This window comes from Papaver somniferum, chromosome 3 (assembly GCF_003573695.1).
Source record: "Papaver somniferum cultivar HN1 chromosome 3, ASM357369v1, whole genome shotgun sequence".
Taxonomy (NCBI): Eukaryota; Viridiplantae; Streptophyta; class Magnoliopsida; order Ranunculales; family Papaveraceae; genus Papaver; species Papaver somniferum.
Genome location: NC_039360.1, coordinates 200,679,924 through 200,707,809, shown reverse-complemented (window position 1 = coordinate 200,707,809; position 27,886 = coordinate 200,679,924). Strand labels below are relative to the sequence as shown.

The 27,886-nt window shown below is 40.9% G+C and overlaps 1 protein-coding gene and 1 non-coding gene across 2 annotated transcripts; one reads left to right on the top strand and one right to left on the bottom strand.

Annotated features, from left to right (window-relative positions):
- Nucleotides 1-16,111: 16,111 nt before the first annotated feature.
- LOC113362359 lies at nt 16,112-16,215 on the bottom strand. The gene has a single exon (XR_003365708.1). It is a non-coding gene; the product is annotated as a small nucleolar RNA R71 (small nucleolar RNA).
- A 169-nt stretch (nt 16,216-16,384) lies between these two features.
- On the top strand, nt 16,385-18,045 carry LOC113360527. Its single transcript, XM_026604030.1, has 4 exons — nt 16,385-16,614; nt 16,923-17,219; nt 17,270-17,349; nt 17,426-18,045. The coding sequence occupies exons 1-4, from the start codon at nt 16,385-16,387 to the stop codon at nt 18,043-18,045; spliced, it is 1,227 nt and encodes a 408-aa protein (XP_026459815.1).
- The last annotated feature ends 9,841 nt before the right edge of the window (nt 18,046-27,886 follow it).

Here is a 27,886-nt window from a genome sequence, read left to right as displayed (position 1 = left end):
CCAATTTAAGCCAAAAGGCTTCAAAACCCAACAACAATTTAGGAACCCAATTAGCAAGAAACACTTCCGAAACACACCGATCTCTGTGGATCGACCCGTACTTGCACGAGCTACAACTGACGACCGTGCACTTGCGGTATTACTGTAGGCCCGTTTTCATCGCATCATTTTTATACACTAGTCCGGACCTGCCAAGTTTTTGGCGCCGTTGCCGGGGATCTTTTTGCATTTAAATATAATATCTTTAAAAGCCTACCAACTTATATCTTACGAGAATTGTGAAGATATAAGTTGATGTTAGAAATGACATCATATGGGGGGAGTTGTTTTGAACTTGTGCTTAATTGCCAAATATTTGTGGGGAGTGCGGCTGTGGAATATTTTAGAGGTTATCTTGTATCTTAATAAACTCTTTGATGAGTGCATTGATGAGTGCCAAATATTGTATATATCTATCCCTTTTTGTTGGCATTTAACTCATCTTTTATGCATTAATTCTACATTTTATCCCATATTCTGTATTTTCATTGTTTTCAAGAATAAATATTTTTATTAATTAATTTTGCATTTTTAGGTAATAAATAAAGTTCGGATGAGTCGCGGAGCGAAAAGAGCAGAAAAGTAGTGAAAAGCCGGGAGAAATCATGCAAGGAAGCCGCGAAGAATGGTGCGCACAACCTCATTTCTACACACAAAAGCGCCTCCGTTCTCAGCCATCAGATCATTTCTCAGAAGCATCCGACGGTCGCTCCTTGCTGAGCATCAAAATCTGATGTCTCTGCCAAGCACCACAGCGCTGAAATTCCAAGCCTTCAGATTAGATGGTAGTTGAATCCAACGGTCGCTCCCTTGCTGTGCATCAAAGTTTGATATCTCCGCCTAACACTACAGTACCTAACTCCATCAAGTACCGTTCATTTTGTTGTATCATATAATCCAACGGTCGCTCATCGCTTGCCTCCGCATCACCGTCCGATCTACCTACCATCTTCGCATCTCGCAGCTCAGAGTCACAGAACATCAAAACTAGATACACCCGCCTTACACCCTAGTGACCGAGCACCATCCACCTAACCAAACAACCCCTTCTCCCAACCAGTCGACCTTCTCCTCCACCCACCCCTCTGCAGAACCATCACCCTGCTGCAAACCATGTCTGCCACCGCACCACCATCATCACCACCAACTCCACTGCCACCACCACACCTCCACCATCATACACACTCGACCCATCACCTATATCACGTTCTAATCTCTATCAAACAATTAATTTCGCCCATTCTCTCACCACTGAACCCTAAGAGTGAGTTGGTGAAATTAGTTGATGATACAGAGCAATTGGAGGTATGGGAAGCAAGAGAAGATGACAAGGAAGATTGGGTCGAAGCTATTGAGTGCTATCAGTGATTAGGTAACACCCAATTTCAATTTTTACCAAACCCTAGTTCACTGTTTTGGGGGAAAAAGATATTGTGTATAAATTAGGTTGATGGGTTGTGTTAGAAAGTTATGTTGGGATTAGCCCACATCCAGGACTCTCATGTCCTGTTAACTGTTAACTTTAGTTCAATTTTCAATTTTCAGTCACTGCTTAATTTCAGTTCACAGTTGTGTTGTTCTTGTTCATTGTTCCATGTTTTAAATCTTTGTTTGTTAATTTTCCTGTTAATGTGTTATGCTTATGTTCATATTCCTGTTATGCTTATGCCCAAGTTCTGTTAATGTGTTAGCCTGTATCATTTCTTGTTTTCAATTCCTGTTAGTGTTGTTTACTGTTAAATGTTCACTGTCAGTTAAATGTTCCTGTTGTGTTTAATGTATTGTTACATTTGAAGGAATGCTAGGCTAGGTATCTGTGAAGCAATGTGCTGATTGTGCAATGGCAAGAAATCAGTGCTCATAGCAAGCTGATGTTCTTGCCATTCTCCTTGTATGCTTAGGTTGTAGTGTTGATTGTGCACTGGGGGAAATTAGTGCTCACTAGTGACAATGAGCAAGCTAATTTTCCTCCCATTCTTTTAGTTTGCCTGTATCCTGCCTTAGCTTTGCTTCATTTCAGTTTCTTTATCAACCCTGCCCTTGGCCTTAGGCCTTGGTTCATCTTGTTTTGTTTTGCTTTTGTTCATTGTTTTGTTGCTGTTTAGTTTTCATTTGCTTTGTTCCTTGTTTTTGCACTGTGTTGTTTTCCTTTGGCTTGTACTGTTACTTGCACTGTTTTCGGTGGCTTAGGCCTTTACTGGTTTTCTCTTCTCTTTTTTCTTAGCTGTGTTTTCTCCTGCTGTGCACTTGCACTGCTTTGCAACACTGCTTTGCTGCACTTGCATTGCCTCTGCTGCACTGCTACATTGCTTTCCCCTGCTGTCTCTCCCTGCAGCTGCTGTGCTTGTGCAGTTTGCTACAGCTGCTGCTGTTGCCTTCCTTTCTGCTACACTGCAGCTGCCTCTGCAACTGCTGCTGCCTTGTCTGTTGCTGTCAAGCAAGCTACTACTTGCACCTGCCAAGCCAAGTCCAGCTCCTGCTGCCTGCCAAAGCCAGCTGAGCCCAATCTGGTTTCACTATCAAGTCCAAAGCTCAACTCAAACTGATAGCCCTATTCAGCCAATCTGTGGGTTTAAAAAGCCCATTTGTTTAAAACCAAAAGCCCAAGGTCTAGTTCACTGAGGCCCATTTCACTAAGGCCCAAAGCCCAGTTGTTTAAGGCCAAAGCCCATTTGCATTTCAAAGACCAAACTGAGCCCAAGCTCAGTTCTTTTTATTTTGAACAAACCCATTAGCACTCAAAGCCCAATTTAAGCCAAAAGGCTTCAAAACCCAACAACAATTTAGGAACCCAATTAGCAAGAAACACTTCCGAAACACACCCGATCTCTGTGGATCGACCCGTACTTGCACGAGCTACAACTGACGACCGTGCACTTGCGGTATTACTGTAGGCCCGTTTTCATCGCATCATTTTTATACACTAGTCCGGACCTGCCAAGTTTTTGGCGCCGTTGCCGGGGATCTTTTTGCATTTAAATATAATATCTTTAAAAGCCTACCAACTTATATCTTACGAGAATTGTGAAGATATAAGTTGATGTTAGAAATGACATCATATGGGGGAGTTGTTTTGAACTTGTGCTTAATTGCCAAATATTTGTGGGGAGTGCGGCTGTGGAATATTTTAGAGGTTATCTTGTATCTTAATAAACTCTTTGATGAGTGCATTGATGAGTGCCAAATATTGTATATATCTATCCCTTTTTGTTGGCATTTAACTCATCTTTTATGCATTAATTCTACATTTTATCCCATATTCTGTATTTTCATTGTTTTCAAGAATAAATATTTTTATTAATTAATTTTGCATTTTTAGGTAATAAATAAAGTTCGGATGAGTCGCGGAGCGAAAAGAGCAGAAAAGTAGTGAAAAGCCGGGAGAAATCATGCAAGGAAGCCGCGAAGAATGGTGCGCACAACCTCATTTTCTACACACAAAAGCGCCTCCGTTCTCAGCCATCAGATCATTTCTCAGAAGCATCCGACGGTCGCTCCTTGCTGAGCATCAAAATCTGATGTCTCTGCCAAGCACCACAGCGCTGAAATTCCAAGCCTTCAGATTAGATGGTAGTTGAATCCAACGGTCGCTCCCTTGCTGTGCATCAAAGTTGATATCTCCGCCTAACACTACAGTACCTAACTCCATCAAGTACCGTTCATTTTGTTGTATCATATAATCCAACGGTCGCTCATCGCTTGCCTCCGCATCACCGTCCGATCTACCTACCATCTTCGCATCTCGCAGCTCAGAGTCACAGAACATCAAAACTAGATACACCCGCCTTACACCCTAGTGACCGAGCACCATCCACCTAACCAAACAACCCCTTCTCCCAACCAGTCGACCTTCTCCTCCACCCACCCCTCTGCAGAACCATCACCCTGCTGCAAACCATGTCTGCCACCGCACCACCATCATCACCACCAACTCCACTGCCACCACCACACCTCCACCATCATACACACTCGACCCATCACCTATATCACGTTCTAATCTATCAAACAATTAATTTCGCCCATTCTCTCACCACTGAACCCTAAGAGTGAGTTGGTGAAATTAGTTGATGATACAGAGCAATTGGAGGTATGGGAAGCAAGAGAAGATGACAAGGAAGATTGGGTCGAAGCTATTGAGTGCTATCAGTGATTAGGTAACACCCAATTTCAATTTTTACCAAACCCTAGTTCACTGTTTTGGGGGAAAAAGATATTGTGTAAATTAGGTTGATGGGTTGTGTTAGAAAGTTATGTTGGGATTAGCCCACATCCAGGACTCTCATGTCCTGTTAACTGTTAACTTTAGTTCAATTTTCAATTTTCAGTCACTGCTTAATTTCAGTTCACAGTTGTGTTGTTCTTGTTCATTGTTCCATGTTTTAAATCTTTGTTTGTTAATTTTCCTGTTAATGTGTTATGCTTATGTTCATATTCCTGTTATGCTTATGCCCAAGTTCTGTTAATGTGTTAGCCTGTATCATTTCTTGTTTTCAATTCCTGTTAGTGTTGTTTACTGTTAAATGTTCACTGTCAGTTAAATGTTCCTGTTGTGTTTAATGTATTGTTACATTTGAAGGAATGCTAGGCTAGGTATCTGTGAAGCAATGTGCTGATTGTGCAATGGCAAGAAATCAGTGCTCATAGCAAGCTGATGTTCTTGCCATTCTCCTTGTATGCTTAGGTTGTAGTGTTGATTGTGCACTGGGGGAAATTAGTGCTCACTAGTGACAATGAGCAAGCTAATTTTCCTCCCATTCTTTTAGTTTGCCTGTATCCTGCCTTAGCTTTGCTTCATTTCAGTTTCTTTATCAACCCTGCCCTTGGCCTTAGGCCTTGGTTCATCTTGTTTTGTTTTGCTTTTGTTCATTGTTTTGTTGCTGTTTAGTTTTCATTTGCTTTGTTCCTTGTTTTTGCACTGTGTGTTTCCTTTGGCTTGTACTGTTATGCACTGTTTTCGGTGCTTAGGCTTTATTGCTGTTTTTCCTGCTGTGCACTTGCATGCTTTGCAACACTGCTTTGCTGCACTTGCATTGACTCTGCGCACTGCTACATTGTTTCCCCTGCTGTCTCTCCCTGCAGCTGCTGTGCTTGTGCAGTTTGCTACAGCTGCTGCTGTTGCCTTCCTTTCTGCTACACTGCAGCTGCCTCTGCAACTGCTGCTGCCTTGTCTGTTGCTGTCAAGCAAGCTACTACTTGCACCTGCCAAGCCAAGTCCAGCTCCTGCTGCCTGCCAAAGCCAGCTGAGCCCAATCTGGTTCACTATCAAGTCCAAAGCTCAACTCAAACTGATAGCCCTATTCAGCCAATCTGTGGGTTTAACCAAAGCCCATTTGTTTAAAACCAAAAGCCCAAGGTCTAGTTCACTGAGGCCCATTTCACTAAGGCCCAAAGCCCAGTTGTTTAAGGCCAAAGCCCATTTGCATTTCAAAGACCAAACTGAGCCCAAGCTCAGTTCTTTTTATTTTGAACAAACCCATTAGCACTCAAAGCCCAATTTAAGCCAAAAGGCTTCAAAACCCAACAACAATTTAGGAACCCAATTAGCAAGAAACACTTCCGAAACACACCCGATCTCTGTGGATCGACCCGTACTTGCACGAGCTACAACTGACGACCGTGCACTTGCGGTATTACTGTAGGCCCGTTTTCATCGCATCATTTTTATACACTAGTCCGGACCTGCCAAGTTTTGGCGCCGTTGCCGGGGATCTTTTTGCATTTAAATATAATATCTTTAAAAGCCTACCAACTTATATCTTACGAGAATTGTGAAGATATAAGTTGATGTTAGAAATGACATCATATGGGGGGAGTTGTTTTGAACTTGTGCTTAATTGCCAAATATTTGTGGGGAGTGCGGCTGTGGAATATTTTAGAGGTTATCTTGTATCTTAATAAACTCTTTGATGAGTGCATTGATGAGTGCCAAATATTGTATATATCTATCCCTTTTTGTTGGCATTTAACTCATCTTTTATGCATTAATTCTACATTTTATCCCATATTCTGTATTTTCATTGTTTTCAAGAATAAATATTTTTATTAATTAATTTTGCATTTTTAGGTAATAAATAAAGTTCGGATGAGTCGCGGAGCGAAAAGAGCAGAAAAGTAGTGAAAAGCCGGGAGAAATCATGCAAGGAAGCCGCGAAGAATGGTGCGCACAACCTCATTTTCTACACACAAAAGCGCCTCCGTTCTCAGCCATCAGATCATTTCTCAGAAGCATCCGACGGTCGCTCCTTGCTGAGCATCAAAATCTGATGTCTCTGCCAAGCACCACAGCGCTGAAATTCCAAGCCTTCAGATTAGATGGTAGTTGAATCCAACGGTCGCTCCCTTGCTGTGCATCAAAGTTTGATATCTCCGCCTAACACTACAGTACCTAACTCCATCAAGTACCGTTCATTTTGTTGTATCATATAATCCAACGGTCGCTCATCGCTTGCCTCCGCATCACCGTCCGATCTACCTACCATCTTCGCATCTCGCAGCTCAGAGTCACAGAACATCAAAACTAGATACACCCGCCTTACACCCTAGTGACCGAGCACCATCCACCTAACCAAACAACCCCTTCTCCCAACCAGTCGACCTTCTCCTCCACCCACCCCTCTGCAGAACCATCACCCTGCTGCAAACCATGTCTGCCACCGCACCACCATCATCACCACCAACTCCACTGCCACCACCACACCTCCACCATCATACACACTCGACCCATCACCTATATCACGTTCTAATCTCTATCAAACAATTAATTTCGCCCATTCTCTCACCACTGAACCCTAAGAGTGAGTTGGTGAAATTAGTTGATGATACAGAGCAATTGGAGGTATGGGAAGCAAGAGAAGATGACAAGGAAGATTGGGTCGAAGCTATTGAGTGCTATCAGTGATTAGGTAACACCCAATTTCAATTTTTACCAAACCCTAGTTCACTGTTTTGGGGGAAAAAGATATTGTGTATAAATTAGGTTGATGGGTTGTGTTAGAAAGTTATGTTGGGATTAGCCCACATCCAGGACTCTCATGTCCTGTTAACTGTTAACTTTAGTTCAATTTTCAATTTTCAGTCACTGCTTAATTTCAGTTCACAGTTGTGTTGTTCTTGTTCATTGTTCCATGTTTTAAATCTTTGTTTGTTAATTTTCCTGTTAATGTGTTATGCTTATGTTCATATTCCTGTTATGCTTATGCCCAAGTTCTGTTAATGTGTTAGCCTGTATCATTTCTTGTTTTCAATTCCTGTTAGTGTTGTTTACTGTTAAATGTTCACTGTCAGTTAAATGTTCCTGTTGTGTTTAATGTATTGTTACATTTGAAGGAATGCTAGGCTAGGTATCTGTGAAGCAATGTGCTGATTGTGCAATGGCAAGAAATCAGTGCTCATAGCAAGCTGATGTTCTTGCCATTCTCCTTGTATGCTTAGGTTGTAGTGTTGATTGTGCACTGGGGGAAATTAGTGCTCACTAGTGACAATGAGCAAGCTAATTTTCCTCCCATTCTTTTAGTTTGCCTGTATCCTGCCTTAGCTTTGCTTCATTTCAGTTTCTTTATCAACCCTGCCCTTGGCCTTAGGCCTTGGTTCATCTTGTTTTGTTTTGCTTTTGTTCATTGTTTTGTTGCTGTTTAGTTTTCATTTGCTTTGTTCCTTGTTTTTGCACTGTGTTGTTTTCCTTTGGCTTGTACTGTTACTTGCACTGTTTTCGGTGGCTTAGGCCTTTACTGCTGTTTTCTCTCTGCTGTGCACTTGCACTGCTTTGCAACACTGCTTTGCTGCACTTGCATTGCCTCTGCTGCACTGCTACATTGCTTTCCCCTGCTGTCTCTCCCTGCAGCTGCTGTGCTTGTGCAGTTTGCTACAGCTGCTGCTGTTGCCTTCCTTTCTGCTACACTGCAGCTGCCTCTGCAACTGCTGCTGCCTTGTCTGTTGCTGTCAAGCAAGCTACTACTTGCACCTGCCAAGCCAAGTCCAGCTCCTGCTGCCTGCCAAAGCCAGCTGAGCCCAATCTGGTTCACTATCAAGTCCAAAGCTCAACTCAAACTGATAGCCCTATTCAGCCAATCTGTGGGTTTAACCAAAGCCCATTTGTTTAAAACCAAAAGCCCAAGGTCTAGTTCACTGAGGCCCATTTCACTAAGGCCCAAAGCCCAGTTTTTAAGGCCAAAGCCCATTTGCATTTCAAAGACCAAACTGAGCCCAAGCTCAGTTCTTTTTATTTTGAACAAACCCATTAGCACTCAAAGCCCAATTTAAGCCAAAAGGCTTCAAAACCCAACAACAATTTAGGAACCCAATTAGCAAGAAACACTTCCGAAACACACCCGATCTCTGTGGATCGACCCGTACTTGCACGAGCTACAACTGACGACCGTGCACTTGCGGTATTACTGTAGGCCCGTTTTCATCGCATCATTTTTATACACTAGTCCGGACCTGCCAAGTTTTTGGCGCCGTTGCCGGGGATCTTTTTGCATTTAAATATAATATCTTTAAAAGCCTACCAACTTATATCTTACGAGAATTGTGAAGATATAAGTTGATGTTAGAAATGACATCATATGGGGGGAGTTGTTTTGAACTTGTGCTTAATTGCCAAATATTTGTGGGGAGTGCGGCTGTGGAATATTTTAGAGGTTATCTTGTATCTTAATAACTCTTTGATGAGTGCATTGATGAGTGCCAAATATTGTATATATCTATCCCTTTTTGTTGGCATTTAACTCATCTTTTATGCATTAATTCTACATTTTATCCCATATTCTGTATTTTCATTGTTTTCAAGAATAAATATTTTTATTAATTAATTTTGCATTTTTAGGTAATAAATAAAGTTCGGATGAGTCGCGGAGCGAAAAGAGCAGAAAAGTAGTGAAAAGCCGGGAGAAATCATGCAAGGAAGCCGCGAAGAATGGTGCGCACAACCTCATTTTCTACACACAAAAGCGCCTCCGTTCTCAGCCATCAGATCATTTCTCAGAAGCATCCGACGGTCGCTCCTTGCTGAGCATCAAAATCTGATGTCTCTGCCAAGCACCACAGCGCTGAAATTCCAAGCCTTCAGATTAGATGGTAGTTGAATCCAACGGTCGCTCCCTTGCTGTGCATCAAAGTTTGATATCTCCGCCTAACACTACAGTACCTAACTCCATCAAGTACCGTTCATTTTGTTGTATCATATAATCCAACGGTCGCTCATCGCTTGCCTCCGCAACCGTCCGATCTACCTACCATCTTCGCATCTCGCAGCTCAGAGTCACAGAACATCAAAACTAGATACACCCGCCTTACACCCTAGTGACCGAGCACCATCCACCTAACCAAACAACCCCTTCTCCCCAACCAGTCGACCTTCTCCTCCACCCACCCCTCTGCAGAACCATCACCCTGCTGCAAACCATGTCTGCCACCGCACCACCATCATCACCACCAACTCCACTGCCACCACCACACCTCCACCATCATACACACTCGACCCATCACCTATATCACGTTCTAATCTCTATCAAACAATTAATTTCGCCCATTCTCTCACCACTGAACCCTAAGAGTGAGTTGGTGAAATTAGTTGATGATACAGAGCAATTGGAGGTATGGGAAGCAAGAGAAGATGACAAGGAAGATTGGGTCGAAGCTATTGAGTGCTATCAGTGATTAGGTAACACCCAATTTCAATTTTTACCAAACCCTAGTTCACTGTTTTGGGGGAAAAAGATATTGTGTATAAATTGGGACTATGGGTTGTGTTGTAAAAACTATGTTGGGATTAGCCCACATCCAGGACTCTCATGTCCTGTTAACTGTTAACTTTAGTTCAATTTTCAATTTTCAGTCACTGCTTAATTTCAGTTCACAGTTGTGTTGTTCTTGTTCATTGTTCCATGTTTTAAATCTTTGTTTGTTAATTTTCCTGTTAATGTGTTATGCTTATGTTCATATTCCTGTTATGCTTATGCCCAAGTTCTGTTAATGTGTTAGCCTGTATCATTTCTTGTTTTCAATTCCTGTTAGTGTTGTTTACTGTTAAATGTTCACTGTCAGTTAAATGTTCCTGTTGTGTTTAATGTATTGTTACATTTGAAGGAATGCTAGGCTAGGTATCTGTGAAGCAATGTGCTGATTGTGCAATGGCAAGAAATCAGTGCTCATAGCAAGCTGATGTTCTTGCCATTCTCCTTGTATGCTTAGGTTGTAGTGTTGATTGTGCACTGGGGGAAATTAGTGCTCACTAGTGACAATGAGCAAGCTAATTTTCCTCCCATTCTTTTAGTTTGCCTGTATCCTGCCTTAGCTTTGCTTCATTTCAGTTTCTTTATCAACCCTGCCCTTGGCCTTAGGCCTTGGTTCATCTTGTTTTGTTTTGCTTTTGTTCATTGTTTTGTTGCTGTTTAGTTTTCATTTGCTTTGTTCCTTGTTTTTGCACTGTGTTGTTTTCCTTTGGCTTGTACTGTTACTTGCACTGTTTTCGGTGGCTTAGGCCTTTACTGCTGTTTTCTCCTGCTGTGCACTTGCACTGCTTTGCAACACTGCTTTGCTGCACTTGCATTGCCTCTGCTGCACTGCTACATTGCTTTCCCCTGCTGTCTCTCCCTGCAGCTGCTGTGCTTGTGCAGTTTGCTACAGCTGCTGCTGTTGCCTTCCTTTCTGCTACACTGCAGCTGCCTCTGCAACTGCTGCTGCCTTGTCTGTTGCTGTCAAGCAAGCTACTACTTGCACCTGCCAAGCCAAGTCCAGCTCCTGCTGCCTGCCAAAGCCAGCTGAGCCCAATCTGGTTCACTATCAAGTCCAAAGCTCAACTCAAACTGATAGCCCTATTCAGCCAATCTGTGGGTTTAACCAAAGCCCATTTGTTTAAAACCAAAAGCCCAAGGTCTAGTTCACTGAGGCCCATTTCACTAAGGCCCAAAGCCCAGTTGTTTAAGGCCAAAGCCCATTTGCATTTCAAAGACCAAACTGAGCCCAAGCTCAGTTCTTTTTATTTTGAACAAACCCATTAGCACTCAAAGCCCAATTTAAGCCAAAAGGCTTCAAAACCCAACAACAATTTAGGAACCCAATTAGCAAGAAACACTTCCGAAACACACCCGATCTCTGTGGATCGACCCGTACTTGCACGAGCTACAACTGACGACCGTGCACTTGCGGTATTACTGTAGGCCCGTTTTCATCGCATCATTTTTATACACTAGTCCGGACCTGCCAGTCTTCTCAGATGAAGGTACAATATGAGCGTTCTTCCATTGATTACATCAACGCTGCCTTTGCGGAAGCTGAGCTACAAGCTGAAGGAGTTTTCTTTCATATTCTTCCTTACCCTTGATCACGCCGTGTCCAGTCTATCTTTACTGAACTTTTTGTTGTATTATGCCCCCAGCTGAGGGGCCTTTGTATCGTCTCCTTTCCTTAAAACAATACTTCGTGATGGTTTGAACCTTTGTTATCTGCAACCTTTTCATACTTCTCCATGCTTAAATATGTTTTCTCTTCTTCAATTTTTTGGAGAATGTTGTTGTACTTGCATGTGTGAGTTTTAATTCTCTTTTACTCGTTCATGTTGTATGAGAACTTGGGTTTGCTCCCATTTCGTATTTTGGCGTTTATTTTGCCATGATTGTTTTTTGCATGTAATCTTTCTTATGGTGGTGAATAACCTTGATTTCGTCTTCTGGTGGGTTTAAATTGTTTCCTATGGTTGGTTTAGTTAAACCCATTCCCAAAGTATGCTTATTTTTGCCCCCAGTTTTCTTTTGAGTTGACTGTGATTTTCAGTCCGCCATTGTTGATGGGAGGTTCTTCCTGCTGGTGTTAGGAATTATGAGACTTCCGAAGAAGCCTACGTGTAAGGGACAAAGAACCTCTTCGTCTACTGATCCACCTCCGCGGATGGATCATCTTGATGCTACGCCGTATCCTCCTCTTGAGGATAATGAGATACCTCATGGTACTGAGACGGTTGTGGTCCCTGAGGTCGTTGCGTACCCTGAGGTAGAAGATGTTTCTGTTGAGGATCTTCCACCCCCTCCTCCTCACTATGAGCTTCATAGGCTTGTGCTGCGTGACAAGGATAGTTATGCTCACTTATCTTTAGCTGAGATCACCAAATCTTTTCGCCTCCATAAGTTTGAGATTTCCTTTGTCAACGGCCCTGATTTTCTTACTGACTCCCTGATCCGGAGCTCCCCTTATGATGAGAACAATCTTTAGATTAGTGTTAGCCAGCTGGCTGCAGGTATGCTCCTCCCTTTGTTTAGTAGAAAGGACCCCTTCTATTATGATGTGTTGTCTACCAGGTACGACCCGGTGAACAAGACTCATGTCCGAGGAGTTATGTAGTACACTGGTAATTACTGGAGTGCCCTTCGTGAGAGCTGGTACCGTAGTAAGGGAAAGACCACTTTGAAGTCTTATGACCCCTTTGCTGATGGAAGGTCTAAGCAGGAGGATTATACCCCCGCCAACTTCAATGCTACGTCCTCTGATGCTATTCAGAAGAGTAATCTTCTTCCTTGGAATGTTGGCCCTCGTCGTATCCATATTACTGCTAAGAAAATCAGGGAAGGTAACATCCTTCATTTGTTGGAGGAGATCTATAAGACTGGTTTGACTGTCATCCCTTATTCTGCTAGGCTTCCTTTTCCGAAGTCTGATCGCATCCGTCTTGATCATGATAATCGCTGGGCTCGTACTCCTCTTCGTGTGGTGGATTCTTGGGCCTATGGTTTTACTACCGCTAATACCAACGTCCCTCGTGTAGCTTTCTCCTTGCCTGAGAAGTATGATGGGTATAAGCCTTGGGTTTTCAACCCTGCTGCTTCTCATGAGGTAACCTTCGTTTCTGTTTGAAGGCTTTTGGTCCAATATCTTTGTTTAATATTCTGATAGCTTTCTTTTGTAGTATGCCCCTGCTTCTTCTGCTAGAACTGCTCCAGCCTCTGCTGCTAGGACTGCTCCGGGCTCTGCTGGTAATTCCGTAGACACCAGGACTAGGAAAAGAAAGGATTCGGATGAAGCATCTACGTCAACACCTGCGGAGGTAAGGATCATTGCCATACCTTTGTGTTTGTATGTTCCTTAGCATCTTTCCCCTGATCCTTAGCCGGCGCATGTATTTTTCCACAGTCCTCCAAGAGAAAGGGCAAGTTGAAGGATGTTATTGATCTTGAGGCATCGGATGAGGATCCCAAGGATGGTGAGGAGGTATCGAATGATGAAGATATGGAGAACATTGAGGATACTGGCCTCAGCCTTCATTTGGATGATATTGAGGAAGATTTTTCCAATGAGGACCCCAGTCCCATCCGTACTGGCTCAGTGGAAGGTGAGAACCTCGTAGATGGTGGTGATGTACTATTTGTTAACCCTGTTAGTGTCCAAGCTCCAGCTCCTACTTTGTTTCCAACGGTACCCTCGTTTTCTGCCCCTGATGGAGCATTTCTTGTTGTCTCGGCTACTATTGGAGCTGATGTTGTAGCTTCCAAGAGTCTTCCTTCGTCTCCTGCTACTTCGCTTCAATCACGTGGTTCGTTTGCTAAGATTGTTACCCCAGTGGTGAGGGTTAGCAACTCAGATTCTCGGTAGAATAAGAAGGTTGTGATTTCACTGGGAAACTTCTCCTTCAATTCTATGCCAACCTCGTTAGGGAGCGCTCAATCTGTTTCTACTGCCCCTGTTAGCAAAATTGTTGGACCTCCGCCTTCGTCACTAGATTGGACCGTACTGGGTAATCTTCCTTCTGCTGGTGATATGGACTTAGGTGGTGCACAAGATTTTTCTTCATTTCCCAGATCATCCACCATGCCGTATCTTCGTCGTGGTGAGGGCTCAGTAGTCGTGCCCTATGTTCGTTCTCAAACGATTTATGGAGTTGTTGTTGAGTCTGGCAAGGTTAAGCTGCCTGAGAACTTGAGCCTTGGTAGTTCTGATGATGCCATTCTTGAAGCCATTCTGCGGGACTTGAAGGGCCCCTTTTCTGCTTAGGTTGATCGTCATCACCTGGATAGCTCTTTTGAGGTAGTTTCGCAGTGGGATGTGCTGTCTGCTCAATATCGTGCGGCTAAGGTTCTATTCTTTGACCCGGACTTCCTTCGCTCCAGCCAAAGCTTTGGTGAAATCCGCAGGGGTAGCATCCAAGATATGGAGGCTTTCATGGACACCTACACTGATTTCCTTCCTCGTCTCTCAGCGTTCTCAGTAAGTGATTTCTACCTTACCGCTTCGCAGTTGTTTTGATTCTTCGTTTGTACGTATACTCCTTTGTTTGCAGCTTTGGAAGCAAATAAATGTTGGATGCACCTTGTTCAAGTTCTATAGGGCTAAGTGTACTCACTTAAGTGCTTTGTTGGAGCGTGCTCATCAAGAATATTCCTTCGTTAGCACACAGTAACCTTCTTCCAGTGATGCTGCTTCTATTGCTAGGGTATCTTCGTTGGAGGATGATCTGAGGAAGACTCAGAAATCCTTGGAGGCTTGTCTGTTGGCTATTGAGAGAGCTAAAAATGCTGCTAAAGTTGCTAAGGACGGTGATAAGCACGTAAGTGCGACATTTTTATACCCGCATTTACACTAGCTAGGTCTCGATATTTAGCTAATAATATTGTTTTAAGTCATTTACAGGAATTACAAGTGAAATCCGGAAAACTAATGGCTAAGAAGATAAATTGGCACTTGCAACTCATGGTGCAAAAGGAGTGGGAGATTAATGAGAGTTTTTAGGATGGCAAACCAATAAGTCATTTGCAGCGGCCGGACCACCTTGCCATCTTGTTCGTTTAAGCGCTTGAACTGCACATGTGAAAATAGTGGAGGACGTGTTATCCTCTATTACCACATTTCTTTTTGGAAAGCATCAGACAACATATGCTCTTCTCTATCAGAAGAGTTTTCATTTCTTCTCAAAGCTACGACCAGATCTGGAAGCAGCAATGACGATGGATGGATTTATTTGGGTTCTTGGCATAGACTGGAATCGGGTTTATTTCAAAGGTGGAAATCAATGAAGTCAACAGCAATAAATTTCTGGGGTTTTGGAGTCAGATCGAGACTGAAGTTCAGTCAATGAAAGAAGCCAGGAGATGGGAATGAAGACGAGATCGATTATTTTGGGGGTTTCTAGATTTGGTTTGAACTGAATTTGAAGATTACAGTAGCGACATCAACAAAAGCTATAGGAGAATGGTATGGACTGGATTCAGCCAAGACAAGAGGGGAAGCTTAATGGGTTCTAGTATTCTTTACAGTGATCATAAATGAATTTCATGTTTTAGTCCATTTATTGGTCTCTGTTTGATTACATTTTTGTGTTGATGGTGTCTACAAACTTCTTAGATTCATTGTGGTTTATTTTTAGTTTTGTTTTAGAGTTTGCTAATTTCTGTTGCTTCGTAACATGGAGTAAGATAGCTCTAAAGACTTGGCGACGTTAGGAGCTGCTACGGGTGCAGGGAATCAGTGTCGTTGCTTCAGTTGTGATTAGGATGAAATCTAGCCGAAATCACAGCCATTTGGGTAACATTGTATCCGTTTCTTGTTTCTTTTGTGTATGCAGTATTCTAGGTCTGATCATTTTAATCTACTGCGTAAGTATCACCGTTTTTCTAATAATGTATTAGAGAATCACCCTAGTCATCCAATGGCAGGTGAAGCCGAGAGATTAGCGGCTGAGGCTGAAGATGCTAGAATAGTTGCTGAAGCCGCAGCCAATGCTGATGGACCTAGAACCCTTAAGGATTATTTGCAGCCGGAAAGGACTTCTACACCTTCTTGTATAGTTCTTCCGGCTAATGCTGGCAATGTGTCGACTAAGTATGGGCAGATACAAGCACTGCCTAAGTTTCATGGATTGGACTCCGAGAGTCCATACATACATTTGAAAGAATTTGATGAGGTCTGTACTACTATGCCTTTTGTTGTTGCGACTCAAGATGTTGTAAAACTGAAATTGTTTCCATTTTCTCTAAAGGAGAAAGCTAAGACTTGGATGCATTCTTTGCGACCAAATACCATTAGGACATGGAATGAAATGACTAGAGATTTTCTGAAAAAGTTTTTTCCTATTCATAAAACCATCACTCTTCGCAAAAATATTATGAATTTTTCTCAAAATGAACATGAGTCTTTTTTCGAGTGTTGGGAGAGGTTTAAAGACTTACTTTCTAGATGCCCTCATCATGGTTATGAAATTTGGAGAATTATTAACTTCTTTTTTGAGGGTCTGAATTCTGGTATGCGTCAGTTTGTTGAAATGATGTGTAATGGGAAAAATCTGAATAAGTCACCTGATGATGCTTGGAGTTATTTCGATTCGCTAGCTGAAAATGCCAAAAATTAGGATACTTCAGGCACAATGGATAGAAATAAGTCCAAACCCTTAGATAGCTCTAGGTCTGGAATGTATGTGCTGAGTGAGGAAGATGATTTGAATGCTAAAATTGCTAGCTTGCATAGGAAAGTTGATGATATTCAGAAACCAAATTTAGTTAAGGTAGCTGACTCGGTAGAACATGCTTGTGGTATTTGCGAAAGTATGGAACACTACACTAAGGATTATCCTACAATCCCATCATTTCAAGAAGTGTTACATGACCAAGAAAATTCCATGAATACATACAAAAGACCTTTTATCTCACCTTATTCGGAAACATATAATTCTAATTGGCGAAATCACCCTAATTTCAGTTGGAGAATGATCCTACTATGAATGATGTTAATGTTCCTCAAGGGTCTTCATCTAGTAATCCTTATGTGCCACCTTATAAGAAGACTCTTGAGGATACTTTACAAACTTTTATGCAGGGACATACTCAAATAAATCAGAATACCTTGCATACTTTGGATGAGCTGAAAACTAGCATATGATCTATTGAATCACGTCTCAATGCTAGGGAGAAAGGGACATTGCCTGCCCAAACTCAACCTAACCCGAAAGGCCAGTATGAAGCTAATAATGCTAATATTGAACAAGCTAAGGTTGTTACAACACTTAGAAATGGTAAGGTGATAGAGACTCCGATGAAGGTAAACGAACCTGAGAAGTCTCCAAAACCCAAGGGTGGTGACTGTCACAGTGATACTGAAAATGAAAATTTTGATGTTGATAAGAAAATGCATGCTCCATTTCCTCATCGTTTATTGTCTACTAAACCATTGGCTGATAATAAGGATATTCTTGATATTTTGCAGTAGGTGAAAGTTAACATTCCTCTCTTGAGTGTGATTAAGCAAATTCCAGCGTATGCCAAGTTCATAAAGGATCTTTGCACCATCAAAAGGAAGAACAATGTGCAAAAAAAGGCATTCCTCACGGAACAGGTAAGTGCTATTCTTAAACACAACACTCCTCCCAAATATAAATATCCTCGGTGCCCTACTATTTCTTGTATAATAGGGAATTTCGTGATCAAACAAGCACTTTTGGATTTGGGAGCTAGTGTAAACCTCTTACCGTTCTCGGTGTATGAGCAGTTGGGCTTAGGTGAATTAAAACCCACCCCAGTCACTTTACAACTTGCGGACAGATTAGTTAAAGTAGCGATAGGGGTAGTTGAAGATGTGTTAGTTCAAATCGATAAATTTTACTATCCAGTGGATTTTATTATTTTGGATACTCAACCTGTGGTTAATGCTAGTAATGAAATACCTATCATCTTAGGTCGTCCTTTCCTTGCAACTGCCAATGCTTTGATAAATTGTCCAAACGATATAATGAATCTTTCGTTTGGGAATATGACCGTTGAATTAAAAATCTTTGATACATGTAAATATCCGAGTGGCGGTGATGATATCCATGAGGTTAGCATGATTGAAACTATTGTGCAGGAAAAGCTATCTTATCTAGAAGCTAAGGATGCTTTAGAAGCCAGTCTTCTTAACCTTTTGGATTTCGATGAGGATGGATCCATTGAAGAAGTCAATTCCTTACATCCCCATTACTGGATACAGATAAGTGGCGGTCTAAATTTGAATAACTTCCAATCAGTGAGACCAAGCCACTACCCTTATCCATAGAATTCCTAAAGCTTGACCTTAAGCCACTTCCTAGTGACCTGAAATATGTCTTTTTGGGTCAAAATGAAATATTTCCAGTAATCATGTCAGCTGAACTTAATGAAGAGAAGGAAGCGATGCTTTTGGATGTTATTAAGAAGCACATAAGTGCCACAGGATGGACTATTGCAGACCTGAAAGGAATTGACCATAGTATTTGTATGCAGAAGATTAACTTGGAAGAGAATGCAAGACCATGTCGATAAGGTCAGCGTAGGTTGAATCCTCATATGAAAGATGTTGTTAAAGCTGAAATTCTTAAGATGTTACATATAGGTATGATATATCCTATTTCTGATAGTAAATGTGTCAGTCCAACCCAGGTAATTCCTAAGAAATCTGGTATTACAGTTGTTGAGAATGAAAATAATGAACTGATCCTAACTAGGAAGGTCACTGGTTGGCGTGTTTGCATTGATTATCGTAAGTTGAATTATGTTAGTAGGAAAGATCATTTTCCTTTGCCATTTATTGATGAAATTCTTGAGAAACTTGCAGGTCATAAGTTCTATTGCTTTCTCGACGGATACTCAGGCTACAATCAAGTGGAGATTGCTCGAGAAGATCATGAAAAGACGACTTTTACATGCCCGTATGGAACCTTTGCCTACAGACGTATGCCCTTTGGCTTATGCAATGCACCAGCAACATTCCAACGTCTCATGCTAAGTTTTTTATCTGATATGTTTGGTAAGAATTTAGAGGTATTTATGGACGATTTTTCCATATTTGGTGATAGTTTTACTGATTGCTTGCATCACTTAGAATTAGCTCTGACTCGTTGCACTGAAACAAATCTTGTTCTCAACAGGGAAAAGTGTAACTTTATGGTTTCTATAGGAAATGTGTTAGGTCATGTTGTTTCATCTTAGGTACTTGAGGTAGATAAAGCTAAAACTGACCTGATTTCACATTTGGCATACCCAAAGAATGTTAAGGAAATAAGGTCTTTTCTTGGACATGCGGGATTTTACCGAAGGTTCGTTAAGGACTTTAGTAAAATCTCCAGGCCCCTGTGCACTCTCTTATCAAAAGACAAAGACTTTGTGTTTGATAAAGAGTGCAAAATAGCTTGTGAAAAGCTAAAGACCTTATTGACTACAGTTCCGATCATTCAACCCCCTAATTGGTTATTACCGTTTGAGATAATGGGTGATGCTAGTGACTTTGCAATTGGAGCTGTTTTAGGACAGAGAATTCAGAAGCTACCATGTGTTATTTATTATGCAAGCCGTACTTTAAATGATGCACGATGTAACTATTCCACTACAGAAAAAGAGTTTTTGTCTGTTGTGTTTGCTTTGGATAAGTTCAGGTTATATCTAGTCGGATCTAAAGTTATTGTGTACACCGACCATGCAGCCCTTAAGCATCTTTTGTCAAAGAAAGATGTGAAACCTAGACTGATTAGGTGGGTTCTTCTTTTGCAAGAGTTCAACCTAGAAATCAGAGATAAGAAAGGATTTGAGAATGTGGTGGCTGATCATCTATCTAGGATAGTACTTGAGTCGTCTTTTCAAAGTGATGTGGTAGAAAATTTTCCTGATGAACAGTTGTTTAGTGTGTCACTAACACCTTGGTATGCAGACATCGCAAACTATCTTGTTGTAGGTTACATTCCAGCTCATTGGACTCAACATGACAAGACAAAGTTCTTTGCTGAAATGCAAAATCTGTGGGATGATCCGTTTATGTTTAAAGTTTGCCCAGATCAGTTGATTCGAAGGTGTGTGCCATAGTTTGAACACCAAAGTATCTTGAATTTCAGTCATTCTAGTGCTTGTGGAGGACATTTTTCGAGTAAGAAAACTGCCCTGAAAATTCTGCAATGTGGTTTTTACTGGCCGACTCTTTTCAAAGATGCATACTTGTTTTGCAAAGCATGTGAAAGATGCCAAAAGGTAGGAAGAAATTCTCGACGAGATATGATGCCATTAAATCCTATTTTGATTGTCGAAATTTTTGATGTATGGGGCATAGACTTTATGGACCCATTTCCTTCTTCTTATGGTTATCAATATATATTGGTTGTTGTTGACTACGTATCAAAATGGATTGAAGCTATTGCTTGCAGGGATAATGAAAGTAAGGTTGTTACTAAGTTTTTTAAAGAGAATATTTTATCTAGATTTGGCACCCCTAGGGCTACTATTAGTGATAGAGGTACTCATTTTTGTAACAAATCCTTTGAAAAGCTAATGAAGTCATATGGCATTATTCATAAAGTAGCTACAACATATCATCCTCAAACGAGTGGTCAAGTAGAAGTTTCCAACCGAGAGATAAAAGCTATATTGCATAAGACGATAAACCCAAATCGCAAGGATTGGTCACTACGACTTATCGACGCATTGTGGGCTTACAGGACAGCTTTCAAAACTCCATTAGGAATGTCTCCTTATAGGCTTGTATTCGGAAAAGCATGTCATCTACCTGTAGAGTTAGAACACAAAGCTTATTGGGCAATCAAAAAGCTTAAGTTTGATCTAGATCAGGCTGGTGAACATATGAAATTGCAGCTGAATGAGCTCGAAGAAATCAGAAACGAGGCTTACACTACTTCTAGGAACTATAAAACTAAAATGAAAATGTCTCATGATAAGCATATTATTAGGAAAACATTTGAACCTTTAGATAAAGTTCTTCTATATGATTATCGATTACATTTATTTCCTGGCAAGCTTAAATCTCGATGGAAAGGTCCATTTATTGTTAAGAATGTGTTTCCTTATGGTACTGTTGCGATTGAAAATACAAATAATGGCAATATTTTTAAGATTAATGGGCAGAGGTTGAAGCCATTTTTGGAACTTGTGAATCCAGAAGTCGATACCACAACTCTGGAGGATCCTTATTATGCTTGATTGGCTGTGTTTTTCAGATTTCTGGCTGGAGACATAAACTTCAGTGCATTAGGGAGACAACCCTTGTGTTTGTGGGTATCACAGCTGGAAGCCCTCACGAGACAGACTCGTCCTCTTGTGCAAGCTTGAGGTTTAAAGGCTTGTTGCATAGGCTAAATGCAACCGAACTGACCTGCGACAGTGGTAAAATAATGTTGTTCTATTTTATTTTCTTTCTTTTCTTTATCATAAATCGTATATTGTGCTCGGCTGATTACCCATTTTCACCTTTGAACTGTTTTTAACCACTGTTACATTGGGGACAATGTAGAAATTAGGTTGGGGGTGGGGTAAATCCATGTTTTAATGTTTTGAAGATTATTGTTTTTCTTTTACATATAATTCTGTTATGTTTCATCTTTAAAAAAAAAAAGAAAAAAAAATGAAGTGAAAATTTTACATGATAAGATTAGCTGTTTAGCGATCTTTCTACACCACTGTTTAGTGGTTTTGTCTAGCTGTTTAGCGGATTCGTCTAGTTGTTTAGCAGACACCTTTGATCCAGCTGTTTAGAGGATTTGTCTTGCTGTGTAGCAGACATTTCTCAATCACTATGTAGTGGTTCTGTGTAGTTGTTTAGCAGACGTCTCTCCATATCCAGTTGTGTAGCGGATATAATTTTTTTCTCTTGTTTTGCTCAGGACTAGCAAAATGTAAGTGTGGGGGAGTTTGATAAGCACGTAAGTGAGACATTTTTAAACCCGCATTTACACTAGCTAAATCTCGATATTTAGCTAATAATATTGTTTTAGATTATTTACAGGAATTACAAGTGAAATTCGGAAGACTAATGGCTTAGAAGATAAATTGGCACTTGCAACTCATGGTGCTAAAAGAATGGGAGATTAACGAGAGTTTTTGGGATGGAAAACCAATAACTCATTTGCAGCGGCCGGACCACCTTGCCATCTTGTTCGTTTAAGCGCGTGAACTGCACATGTGAAAATAATGGAGGACGTGTTATCCTCTATTACCACATTTCTTTTTGGCAAGCATCAGACAACATATGCTCTTCGCTATCAGAAGAGTTTTCATTTATTCTCAAAGCTACGACCAGATCTGGGAGCAGCAGTGACAATGGATGGATTTATTTGAGTTCTTGGCCTAGACTGAAATCGGGCTTGTTTCAAAGGTGGAAATCAGTGAAGGCAACAACAACAAATTTGTGGGGTTTTGGAGTCGGATCGAGACTGAAGTTCAGTCGATGAGAGAAGCCAGGAGATGGGAATGAAGACAAGATCGATTATTTTGGGGGTTTCTAGATTTGGTTTGAACTGAATTTGAAGATTACAGTAGCGACATAAACAAGATCTGTAGGAGAAGGGTATGGACTGGATTCAGCCAAGATTCAGTGAAAGAATCGACGAGAATAAGAGGTTTTGACGGTGGAATCAGCTGATAGATTGTGGCTGTAACGAGAAGATTAAGCAACATATGTAGGGGTTTTGAATTTAAATGATAATTGGGTGTATGTTCTTGAGAATTAGAAGGCAGTTGAAAGTGAAGGTTGGGTAGTATGGCTATGGTCGATTGAGGCAGTGGTGGTCTTTCTAGGGCTCTTAAACAGCAGCAACAGTGGGATTTCAGTTCAGGATTCTTAATACTGTGAAGGTTTTAACCTAATTTGTTGTTAGCTAATGGTGATTAATTACTGAGATTTGAGATGTTGAATGAAGATGGAATCAAGCTACTGGTGTAAGAAACAAATAGAAGAGTCGTTGTTCATGGAAATGGTCGGAACTGCAACAGTTGTAGCAGTTGATTAGTTGGAGTTCTGAAGAGAGTAAAGTCATGGAATTGAAGAGTGAAAACAACACGGAAATATCAGCAGATTTGGGGCAATTTGTGGACTGAATTTGTGTCGTTCGGTGGATGAATGGTGATTCAGGGAAATGGAATTGAAGGATAGAAATAATGATGGCATCTGGGCCGTTTCAGCCATGAAACGATGGTTGTACAGATCTGGAAATGAATGGCAGCAAGTTCTCAAGCTGGTGTTGGTTGTGATGGAAGTAAGGAAGAGATAGATTTATGTGGATTGATTTTTCCCCCAATCCAGGAAGGGTTTGAATAAGTCACTAGAGATGGGTGTGTTGTGTAACAGTGGTTAAAAACAATTCAAAGGTGAAAATGGGTAATCATCCGAGCACAACATACTATTCATGATAAAGAAAAGAAAGAAAATAAAATAGAACAGCATTATTTTACCACTGTCGCACAGGTCAGTTCGGCTGCATTTAGCCTATGCAACAAGCCTTTAAACCTCAAGCTTACACAAGAGAACGAGTCTGTCTCGTGAGGGCTTCCAGCTGTGATAGCCACAAACACAAGGGTTGTGTTCCTAAAGCACTGAATTTTATGTCTCCAGCCAGACATCTGAAAAACACATCCAATCAAGCATAATAAGGATCCTCCAGAGTTGTGGTATCGACTTCTGGATTCACAAGTTCCAAAAATGGCTTCAACCTCTGCCCATTAATCTTAAAAATATTGCCATTATTTGTATTTTCAATCTCAACAGTACCATAAGGAAACACATTCTTAACAATAAATGGACCTGTCCATCGAGATTTAAGCTTGCCAGGAAATAAATGTAATCGAGAATCATATAGAAGAACTTTATCTAAAGGTTCAAATGTTATCCTAATAATATGCTTATCATGAGACATTTTCATTTTAGCTTTATAGTTCGTGGAAGTAGTGTAAGCCTCGTTTCTGATTTCTTCGAGCTCATTCAGCTGCAATTTCCTATGTTTACCAGCCTGATCTAGGTCAAAATTAAGCTTTTTGATTGCCCAATAATTTTTTTTTTAACTCTACAGGTAGATGACATACTTTTCCGAATACAAGCCCTATAAGGAGACATTCCTAATGGAGTTTTGAAAGTTAAACTGTAAGCCCACAATACGTCGATAAGTCGACAGTAAGGAAGAGATAGAATTATATGGATTGATTTTTTCCCCAATCCAGGAAGGGTTTGAATAAGTCATTAGAGATGGGTGTGTTGTGTACCCAACGGAGAGATGAATAAGGCAGGAAAACAGGGTTGAATGTAGAAGTCAGAGAACAAGTCACAAAATATGTGTATAAAGGAGCACAACAATCAACCAAGAAGGGTACGATTGAATACTGCAATCTGAATTTTCTTTTGCTTTCTATTTAGTTCAGTTCTTTTTAGTTCTCTTGTTTTTAAGATTAAAATAAAGTAACTAAAGTAAAAATTACATAGCAGGCAAGTGAGCAACAAGCTGCGCCGCAAGCCCTTTTTGAATTGCAAAACCTATTCTTTTAAAAACAAACTCTCTCGAGTCGGGGGTCATGACATTACTGTGCATGACTTTCTGAACCCTCGTAAGAAGTCCAACCGCCTCTGGAGCCAAATACCCGAAAGTATCAAAAGCAAATGGGATAAAAGCATGTCCATTCTCGGCACATGCTTTCTCATGTGTGTTAGAGTTTTTGATTGAATACTTTTAATGGCTATCTACACAACAATGAGAAGCTAAACCCCTCTCTGCCAACACAAGAGGGGAAGCTTAATGGGTTCTAGTATTCTTTACAGTGATCATAAATGAATTTCATGTTTTAGTCCATTTCTTGGTCTCTGTTTGATTGCATTTTTGTGTTGATGATGTCTACAAACTTTTTAGATTCATTGTGATTTGCGGATACATTGAATGCTAGGGAATCCATGTGACATTTCTCAATTGAAATTTTTTTTAGAACATAATCAATCAGTCATGATATTTTATTTGTTTTCGTTACTTTAAAATCCCAATTTGCTATATCTTCCGGGTAGAACGAATCATTATTCAGTTCTATTCGGGTTATAATGTGATCACATAATACTTGAATACATTAGGTGGAACCTCAAAGTCTTGGTAGATACAACGATCACTTATTCCTTTATTTTTCAAATATTGTTCTCTACTTTCTCAATTACAAATCAAAATTATACTATTGCTTTGCTAAAAAATTCTTCTGAGCACCGACAATCTATGTGGTTCGAACACAACTACACTATAATTATTTATCTTTGATACTCTGAAAAGAGTGATCAGACGGGTGTAAAGCTGCTGATTCCGCTCTGGCTTCCTCCAAAACCATAGGCTCGTTTCTTATTTCCCTTAGCCTTGTTTTTGTTCTTGTTTCGTGGCATAGTCTTGAGATAACCTTCGACTGCCAGCTGGTATCTCTAGTGAGCTTAGATATCTCCGGGATCAAGTAGACAAGTTAACCTCCGATGTTTGGTATTATCAGAAGAAGTCTGACAGGTTCATGAACGTAACTGTTCATAATGAGGCCCAAATGTCCCTTGAATCTGCTCATAACGCGGATTTAGTAAAGCAGATGGCTTTGCTTCGTAAAAAATGTGATGAAGCCCTTAATTGGAAGGAGAGTCTCATTTTAAAGAAAAAGGAGGATATTGCCTTAGTTGAGATACGCCTCTCAGCCCAAGAAATCATCCACAAAAAATATCATGCTGATTTCGAAGATGCTTGTGCTTCATTAGCTAAGGTTACTGCAGAGCATAGTGTTTCATCTTCTGAGGTCTGTTCTCTTAAGAATAGACTTGTCTAGGAAGGATATGCGTCATCTTCCATATCTCATGCATCCTTAGTTAGGAATTTGAAAGAGTTAGAGAATGTTTACCAAGTTTTATCCTCTAAGAGTGCTTCGCTCCGGATTGATGTTGATGATCTCCGAACTGAACATGATACCCTTGTGGAAGATCTTGAAGCAGCTAAGGTGGACCTTGCGGATGCCCAACATAGTTTAGACGAATCCCTTAGCCATGCAGGAAATAGCTTAGGGTCCTTATATTCCAGCAGAATTGTTTATATCTTTTTCCCGCTTCTTCTTATTGCTTAAACCATTCGTTCTCGCAGGTCTTCAAGAACAGCTGGTGGGTGCAAATGCAAAGATCAATCGTCTCGAAGGCCAGATATCCTCGATGGAGATCTCCCGTCAATTTGATGCTGCTTCTAAGTTCAAGGCTGAGTCTCTTCAGCAAGCTAATGATCAGCTTAGTGCTCAAGTGATGGAGCTTCGTCAGAAGTCGGGTTCGGATCTGGAGGTTCAGTCTTCTCAGATGAAGGTATAATATGAGCGTTCTGCCATTGATTACATCAACGCTGCCTTTGCGGAAGCTGAGCTACAAGCTGAAGGAGTAGTCTTTCATATTCTTCCTTACCCTTGATCACGCCGTGTCCAGTCTATCTTTACTGAACTTTTTGTTGTATTATGCCCCCAGCTGAGGGGACTTTGTATTGTCTCCTTTCCTTAAAACAATACTTCGTGATGGTTTGAACCTTTGTTATCTGCAACTGTTAAGACATGTTAGTCATATTTTGGTAACATTATTACTGTACCTATCTTATTGCATGAATATTTTGTTTGTAGACGTATTGTGTCTAGATGATTGCACATTCAGGTCATCAAAAGGTGCTAAGGTATGTTTAACCTTGGGTGGAAAATTCATCGTCCTACCTAAGTATCCTTTGTCCAGAAGGTACCGTGGTGGAGAAGGCTCCTACGTGGGAAATAGTTTTCTTGTAACCCTACGCATTCAGCGCGAAGGATGCTTTACTTCGACAAGGTATCTCTATAGGGGATATCTTACGTTTTCTTATTTCCTCATGAATGGATCCATCACTCTGAGGATCCGAGTATTGACATATGCGCAGTTATGTCTTGCCTTATCTCATCGTCAGTCCTGGCGGAGGGTGTCTATTCTAACCCAATTTGTACCTAATCAAAAATTGACTTTCTCTTAGCAAAAAGTTTCTTTCATTGATTAGTAAGGTTCATAGTACCTTTGATCAGGGATATAACATGGTGGGCTATTTCACGTTCCCTTCTTCTCGTGAGTAATCACCATTCTCTTACGGGTAGTACTTTTTAAAGTACATTGCATTCCAAGGGTGTTGTAATACTTCACCTTTTAGGGTTCTTAGGGAGTAAGACCCTTTTCCAATGACGTCATGTATAATGTAGCGCTCGTCCCATCTTGGATCTAGCATTCCCCACTCCTTCTTTCTTTGGTATGGTGAAATTTGACGTAGCACATATTCCTCGACCACAAAGTTTCTAAGGATGACTCGTTTGTTGTATTCTCGAGCTAGCCTTCGTTGATAATTCACCATCTTTTGTAAGGCCACTTCTCTTCTTTCTTCGAGATCATCCAGCTTTTCTAACATTAGATTTTTTGTTATATTCTTCTCACATGCCTCCGTTTTCGTTGTTGGAAGTATTATCTCCGTTGGGATGACCGCTTCGGCTCCGTAGGTCAGCAAGAATGGAGTTTCTCCCGTAGCCTCCCTTCTTGTAGTTCGGTAGGCCCATAGGACGTTGTGTAGTTGTTCGCACCATATTTTCTTGTATGCTCCTAGATTTTTATTCAAGTTCATTGCTATTGTTTTGTTGGTCGCCTCCGATTGTCCGTTGCTCTTAGGGTATATAGGAGTGGACTTGTTTTTCTGAATGTTGAAAGTATCGAACAACATATCTATGTTCTTTCCTTGCAACTGCTTGCCATTGTCAGAGACTATGGCGTCTGGTATTCCGAAACTGCATATGATTTGTTCAAACAAGAACTTAAAGACATCTGTGTCCCTAATTCTCGCCAAAGCCTTTGCTTCCACCCACTTGGTGAAGTAATCCGTAGCCACAATAAGGGATTTTCTCTTCGGGGTTCCCTCTATCAAGGGTCCAACAATATCAACCCCCCACTTGACAAATGGCCAAGGATTGATGAATGAGTTAAGCTCCGTTGCTGGTTCTTTAATCTTCCTGGCAAAGCATTGGCATCTCTCACAGCGCTTAACCACGTTCTTTGAATTTTCGTCCATGCTTAGCCAGTAGTATCCTTGCATTTTAGCTTTGACTGCCAAGGACCT

Excerpts from the sequence above, each read along its gene's own strand:
- LOC113360527 (XM_026604030.1), top strand. The coding sequence starts at position 16,385 with ATGGATAGAAATAAGTCCAAACCCTTAGATAGCTCTAGGTCTGGAATG. Across the intron at positions 17,220-17,269 it reads GATATTCTTGATATTTTGCA|CGTATGCCAAGTTCATAAAG; the intron begins GTAGGTGAAAGT and ends AGCAAATTCCAG. Across the intron at positions 17,350-17,425 it reads AGGCATTCCTCACGGAACAG|GGAATTTCGTGATCAAACAA; the intron begins GTAAGTGCTATT and ends CTTGTATAATAG.